The sequence below is a fragment of the Argentina silus genome (genome assembly GCF_951799395.1).
Source record: "Argentina silus genome assembly, chromosome: 22".
Taxonomy (NCBI): Eukaryota; Metazoa; Chordata; class Actinopteri; order Argentiniformes; family Argentinidae; genus Argentina; species Argentina silus.
In genome coordinates this window covers 7,741,976-7,749,961 of record NC_139676.1, presented here as the reverse complement: position 1 = coordinate 7,749,961, position 7,986 = coordinate 7,741,976, and the positions used below count along the sequence as shown (strand labels likewise).

The following is a 7,986-nucleotide window of genomic DNA, read 5'->3' as shown; positions in this document are numbered from 1 at the left end:
TAGTACATATACCCTTAACAGCAAGATACAAGTCAATTTACTGGTGGTAGAATTGAATCAATTATCTATAACATTACAGGACAGTGACTTTAATTAATGACTTATCTTAAGGGGACACCACCCTACAATAAGCTTTGAAACTTTCCAAAAATCACCTTCTAGGATTGAAGTGCTCTATAGCATCTGTACACTGTCATTGTATAAAACCCACAGAAAAAAAGTATAAAACTATGGAAGTAGCTAATCTGACTCTGGTGGCAGCCCAATCTTAAATCCAATATTATGAAGATGAATATGAAAATAATATTGTAAACACCTAATAATATGAAATCAAACAGCAGTCTTTTAATGAAGATATAGCCTTTGAGGAGGGGTTGTGAGGCTGAAACAAGCGATACAATCTTTCTTGCTGACATCAGCACTGCACCAAAACGGACAGTTCCATCTAAACGGCTGTAGCGTCCATATTATAAACTGTTCTTGATGATTGTTTCATCAATCTAGTAGAAATGTACTTTTAGTCATTGAGAAACATTTAAACTATGACCTATTATATTTAATTTAGCCTCTATGAGAGGTTGCCATTACCTGTCACATCTGCAGTGAGACAAGCTGAAAGTCACCATCAGCTCAAGTTAATTATTGATTGGGACGGCCCTCCTATAAAAAGGGGACGCATCCACTCTTGTGCTCACACTTCTTAGACGCCAAGATGAGCTACGGATCTGACCTCTACTCCTCCTCTTCGTACAGGAAGATTTTCGGGGAGTCTCCCCGTTACTCAGCCTCCCCATCCCGGATGACCAATGCCTCCTCACGTACCAGCGGCGGGTATAGGTCCCACTCCCAGACCCGGAGCAGTGGCACTTCCCTGGGCTCTTACAAGAGATCCGGCCGGTCCTACTCGCCTATGCCGCTGGAGAACTTCGATCTGACCCAGAGCACGGTTCTCAGTAATGAGTTTAAAATCATCCGCACCAATGAGAAGGAGCAAATGCAGGGTCTCAATGACCGTTTCGCCATGTTCATCGACAAGGTGCGCACCCTGGAGCAACAGAACAAGGTCTTGGAGACGGAGCTGGTCACCCTGCGCCAGAGGCAGTCCGAGCCCTCTCGCCTCGCCGACCTGTACCAGCAGGAGATCCGCGAGCTCCGCTCCCAGCTCGAGGAGGTGAACCAGGAAAAATCTCAGATCATGATTGAGCGCGATAACATCGACGAGGACCTCCAGAAACTCCGGGGCAAATATGAGGACGAGTTCCGGGCCAGGGAGGAGGCCGAGCAGACCCTCAAGGTGTTCAAGAAGGACGTGGACGACGCCACCATGGTGCGTCTCGACCTGGAGAAGAAGGTGGAGTCCCTCCTGGACGAGATCAACTTCCTGAGGAAGGTGCACGAAGAGGAGGTGGCCGACCTGATGAACATGATCCAGGCCGCCCAGGTGTCGGTCGAGATGGAGGTGGCCAAGCCGGACCTCACCTCCGCTCTGAAGGAGATCCGCGGTCAGTACGAGTCCATGGCGTCCAAGAACCTCCAGTCCGCCGAGGAGTGGTACAAGTCTAAGTTCGTCGACCTTAACGACCAGGCCACCCGCAGCAACGAGACGATTCGCGCCAGCCGGGAGGAACTCAACGAGTTTAGGAGGCAGCTGCAGTCCAAGACTATCGAGATCGAGAGTCTTAGGGGAACCAACGAGTCACTGGAAAGGCAACTGCACGAGATGGAAGAAAGGCACATTGTCGAGCTCGGCAGCTACCAGGTAAGAAAAAGGCTATTGTATTTGGGATATTTGTCACTTGAAAAACATGAGCAGTGAGCACCCAAGTATTTCTGTTGTGTCACTTGTGAGTTAGCCCATACAACTTCAGACTAACGAAGACATGTCGTGCGTAAAGAGGCTCTGGGCTGTTATTGGGGCAAGAAAGCAATACATAAAGTACGATATTTAATGTGCTGACATTTTTGCAAATAATAAATGTATATATATAGCCTAGGCTAGCAAATTACTACACTATATTCATAACTAAAATTAAAAGGATATTACAACGGTCGATATTCTCTGTCCATGGTGCTGAAATCTGAAACTATTCTCAAGGGGCAGCCGCGCGATAATGAGACGCTATTTCACCGCTCGGGTTATCTTTTGATGTCAATAAGTTTTAAGTCGGCCGTTCTCTAGGCTTATATTTTCAATGCCAGTAGTGGGGTCTCTTGTTGTAACAAATTTGCTTATGGCTGAGAATATCCTTACAATAAGCCTTTTGGTGGTAGGCCTATTACCATTCTATTTGGATTAAGTGGCTCTCGGCGTGGGCTACGAGATCCACGCGAAAATAGAAAGGCACTGTCCGTGGTGCTGCAACTATCTTGGGGAGCAGCCTCGTGTCAAGAAACCGCTTAATCATGGGATCGATCTTGCTAATAATAGTGTATGAATAATTAGTGTACATCTTTATATTGGCCAGTTGTGTATAAATCACTGAAATGTGCCGAAGTAGCAATATTAATGTACAGTAGGCTACGTACAGTAACATGAATGCTTAGTAGCCTGTCATACTGACAGTATGTGTAATCTTTGTTTACAATGTTACCAGGACTCCATGGCACAGCTGGAGAATGAGCTGAGGACCACCAAGGGCGAGATGGCTCGTCACCTGAGGGAGTACCAGGACCTGCTGAATGTCAAGATGGCGCTGGATATTGAAATTGCTGCATACAGGTAGGCCTTCATGTCAAGTCATAACATTTCAATGATGTATAATTCATAACATTTCAATAATGGATTCTGTACCTTAGCATTTACAACTTGACTTCTCAGCACATTTGTTTGTAGTGGACTGCTTTAATATTTCATACAATATTTCAGAATTCTTAATCAACCAAAAAAAAAAACACATATTGGTAGTCATTATCACCATATTGCTCCTCTGTATAAAACCCATCTGACCACCTCTCTCTCTCTCTCTCTCTCTCTCTCTCTCTCTCTCTCTCTGTCTCCCTCTCTCTCTCTCTCTCTCTCTCTCTCTGTCTCCCTCTCCCTCTCTCTCCCTCTCTCTCTCTCCCTCTCTCTCTCTCTCTCCCTCTCTCTCTCTCTCTCTCTCTGTCTCTCTCTCTGTCTCTCTCTCTCTCTCTCTGTCTCCCTCTCTCTCTCTCTAGGAAACTGCTGGAAGGTGAGGAGACCCGCATCAGCACCGGCATCAACTACTCCAGCCCCAGCATGAGCTCTGGCAGCCAGAGCTACAACTACCAGAGCCGCGTCTACACCAGCTCTGGCAAGACCTCCAAGAAGGAGAGCCAGGACGACGACCAGCAGCAGGCCAAGGGTGGCAAGAGCTCCTCCCAGCGCGAGATGTACGAGGAGACCGTGACCTCCTCCAAGAAGGTGGAGAAGCAGCAAGACTCCGGCGACGTCACCCCCACCAACCAGAAAAACTAAAAAAGAACACACCCTTACTACCCTCTCCCGTCCCCTCCTATGCCCCCTACCCCCCTCCCCCCTCCTTCCCCCTCCCCCCCCCCCAACCCTATCCACAGGGGTGCTCAAAGAGAGGAATCCGACGTAACTCCGACTCTACTATAACCGCCACTATCCAACCTCAGTACTTCTTCTCCTCTTTCTCTCACTTGTGACAACAAAAACAACAACAACAACAACAACAGTAGCAGTACACACTTCTGGCACCATTCAGGAGGCATGGTTCTATAGGCACACACAGTCTGGCACTAGACAGTTTCTATAGGCACATTCAGTACAATACGATACTCGACCGTTCTCTCACTATGGGCTTGTGTGAACGTACAGCCGCGGGCTGGCGTCAATGTGATTTAAAAGTAATCTTTTCGTGCACTGCCGTCGGCAATGAGTTATTCCTTCTCGACACATTCCAGGAGGCATGTGTGTGTGTGTGTGCGAGCGTGTCATTGTGCACGGAGGGGGTAAAAAAAAAAGAAGAAGAAAAAAAATAATAAAAAATCATTCAAAACATATCAGCTCATATAACTGTTATTCTCTGTCAGTTCACCTTATACAATATGAATATGAATGGAAGCATCTGTGAGAGCTTGTTCAAACCAAGCTTGTTTATGGAGCACACACAGTTAAAACTAATGACTTGTCATGCTGTCTTGCTGAGCCATTTTGTCGTAAGTCACAATAATGCTGATAATATTACTGACTCCCAAGTCTCTTGAAACAACTGAAAACAACTCTTGAGCGTAACCTCTAAGAGTATATCTAAAGGCTTGTTCACACACTCGTCTCGTCACAACCAATCGCATCCGCCTTTTGACCCCGGTCCACTCAATTCTGCATGACAACAGCGGGTAACTGGTTAAAGCGCCCCCCTTTATTACGCCACTCTAGAAACCAACATGTTTTGGAGTTCCTCTCCAAGATTGCTCTTGATGTCCTTTATTCTACTCTTTAACTTGAAACAAGTAATAGAAGCGCATCTAATAATCAACGGTTAGCTGCATGATGTAGATCTCATGCTTGCATGGTGACTGTCCTTGGGCCATCGTTCATTCGACACGATCATGAAGTATGAAACCAGTGGGACGCTAGGTCCCTTCCCCTTTCCCCCCCATTGCTCTTTCCCACCATGTATCTTACTCATTTGATCATTTCAAGCTGTGTGTGCTAGTTAGCCTGTAGGCTAGACTTGAGACTATTAATGCACCACCAAGGATGTGACTTAGACACACCTTTGATGCTAATATGCTTGTGACGATGAAGATGATGATGATGATGATGATGATGATGTTGATGAAGGTTCTTATTCAGGGCATTTATATATCAATCTAGATACGCATCCCATTTGGTATTGACTATCAGTTTGTGCAGGACATGACTGGTTATATCGAGGGTAGAGAGGGAGAGAGGGAGAGAGAGAAACGTGGGAGAAGTTTGGAAGACAGAGACAAAGAGAAAACGAAAGAGGGAGAGGGAGAGAGGGAAAGAAAGACAAAGCGAGAGAGAGAGAGAGAGAGCAAAAGAAAGTGAGAGAGAGAGAGAAAGAGAGCGAGAAAGAAAGAAGATAAGCTAGCTTTAAAGTTCACTTTCTCTGGACATACGCGCAGTCGTACGGCCAGAGATTCACAGTGAATGACGTTTTAGCACAAATGCATGGGCATCTGATCCGACAGGGTGTGACGGAAATCGTATGCACAAAATAATCATCTCCCATATGTGCCATTGCGGATGCCTGAGGCACATTGTATAACAGCAGCGTCCAGAATCCATACCACAACACTAAGCCTTAGAAACACAACAACCCTGGCGTGCTGCACTCACCTAGCGAACGGAAACCATTGATTGTGCTACAGAAAGCTGTTGGTTGTAGATCCTGTTTGCGGTGTGCTCACGGCATTAAGCGTGTGTTTGAGTACTGTAGTTGTATGTGTTTGTGTATGTGCACAGTAGCCTATACGTTTCCTTGGGAAACTCATAGAGGGAGGTGAGGGGTCAAATCCGGAAGTTTGGCCTCTTTCATTCATACTTGAGGTCCTACAAAGGCAAACTGGCAGAAGTACAAGTATGAAGTACGACGTTTGTTCATACTAGTTTACCACTATCCCAGGTGCAAGTTTGGGTTAGCTATTACGTTAACTGGCAGAAGTACAAGTATGTGTACGAGTATTAGTTTGAGTACTACAACTACCACGGGTACAAGTTTGGAATAGCTATGTTTACTGTACTTTACTGTACAAGAGGATGGTCACTGGTGTCTAAGAAAAGCATTGCAACACGCCTCTGCAAAAAGTAAACCTCACTACTACTACTACTACTACTACTACTACTACTACTACTACTACTACAGCACTGCCAAACTTTTCTAAAAATGCATGTGCGACAACTTTTCATCGAAAAACAACAAAACCGTTTTTTTGAATACAGTGCCGCCACGCCAAACCAAAACCGACAAAAGAACAAAAAAGAAAAATACACAAACAAAAACATGGAATGAATGCTGTAGGTTGTCAAAATGCCTTAAATCACCAGCAGCTTTCTGACTATAGCAGTGTGTGCATCTCTGTATGGTTCTGTTTAAAGGATGTCTTCTTTCATCTTTCTCTCTGTTGTCATTAGAGCTGTCATGATACAACTGAATAAGTGAATTTAAAACAAAAAGCATAGTTACTGAATGTAGTTGATATACTATCCTCTGACTCTGTACCTTACTGCTGGATGGCACATTACCAATAAAGACTTGACATTATTAAGCCCATTATGTTCTTGTGGTCTTGTGATTTCTTCTTCTCTATGTTTTTAAAGGATCAGTCTCTCATCAAGCCAGATATAGCATCTTGAAAAGCATCAAGGGTGGGGTTTGGGAGAGCCATTAGAAGTAGTAGTTTCGGGGCCATAGAAATTCTAATGCTATATGGTTTGGACTAACTACCTACTGAAGGGGTGACCAACCCTAGTCATGGAGACTTATAGGGGACGCAGGCTTTTGTTCCAGCCCAGCTGACACACCTGATTAATCGGCTGCTCATTAAGAGCTTAATTAGCTTAGCTAGATTGGATATGTGTTAGTGCAGGGTTGAGCCTAGAACAAAAGCCTGCACCACCTGTAGCTCCCCAGTGGGAGTCGGTTGCCCCTGATCTATAGCTTTTAGATGTGTATCTCCTAAGCACACATTAGAGTTTAATCTTTCAAACGAATGTTTCCTCCACCCCACCCCCCACCCCCAGAGTCCCTAATGGTACATCGGATCCAGCCAAATGACAATACATCAGTGGCGGACTGGCCAGCACCGGTGGGCCGGTGGATCTGTGGGGCGACACAGCCCACTACTCCATCTCCTTCGGCGTGGCAGGCCCATTGGTCCATTCCACGCGCAGCTTGCCTGCACCCCCCCCCCCCCCCCCCCCCCACACACACACACACACATCAGTCAAAGAGGGCATCTTTAATGGGCTGTGATTCACTGCCACAGTCAGTCAATCAAGTATGAACCAAGTGTGATATTATAGTTGTTGGGAAACATCTAATCACATTTAGGATTAAAATTAGCGATGATGTGATTGAAAGAGGCAATGTATGTTGTGCAATAAAGCTAATGAATATGCATGGTCTGAGCTAGGATTTATTAGCTGTTTCTGGCGTTAAGTGGACATCCAGCAATTTTGATTAAATGTATTAAATTGTGCTAATCGTAACGTGAAAACATACCTATGTTGTTAATTAGCAGTTGAATGGGCAGTCAAAAACCTTTTATGATATTCACTCTTTCAGCTTTCCAATTACAAACGAGTGCGAGAATGAAAGAACATTTGAAAAGAATGTCCCTCGATGTTGAGATACCTGTATGATTCATATTCAAACACATTTAAACTATAAATCAGTTTTCCCTTTGAATATTCTTGCCTTGCATCTGTCAAGCACAAGAGCCAAAAACAAATAGGTTTGATATCATTCCTCATTCCATTCCATGCATTACATTGAGCCCATCCTCCGATTTCTACCTTCTCCAGCCTGCCCTGGTTAAGACAACAGAGTGACCACCATCACCTTGACCCTTTGCCTACTATAGGTTCTCATTTCTTCAGGGCCAAGGTATACAGGCACCTTTGGAGATATGATAGATAGCCTGATACTGTAGATTGACCTTTGTCCCACCTCCTCTACCCACCTGACATACCTCATACACACACACACACACACACACACACACACATACACACACATACACACACACACACACACACACACACACACACACAGAAGAGGGGGCAGGGAAATGCAGTGTCACGCCCTGGCTCAGTTCTTCACTGTCACAGCATGGGGCGACATCGCTCTCATCTGGCCAGAGGAGCATGCACACACACACGCACGCACGCACGCACGCACGCACGCACGCACGCACGCACGCACGCACGCACGCACGCACGCACCGTTTACTTTTACATTTAAGTCATTTAATGGACGCTTTTTTCCAAAGCAACTTACAATAAGTACATTTGTCTAAGTAAGTGAATCA

At 45.4% G+C, this 7,986-nt stretch overlaps 1 protein-coding gene across 1 annotated transcript; it reads left to right on the top strand.

Moving 5' to 3' along the window:
* Positions 1-712: 712 nt before the first annotated feature.
* On the top strand, positions 713-3,436 carry inab (internexin neuronal intermediate filament protein, alpha b; the record flags this gene model as incomplete). The annotated part of the gene is made up of 3 exons (XM_083693507.1): positions 713-1,759; positions 2,595-2,719; positions 3,157-3,436. 3 exons carry the CDS (start codon positions 713-715, stop codon positions 3,434-3,436), a joined length of 1,452 nt encoding a protein of 483 aa, XP_083549633.1.
* Positions 3,437-7,986: the final 4,550 nt, after the last annotated feature.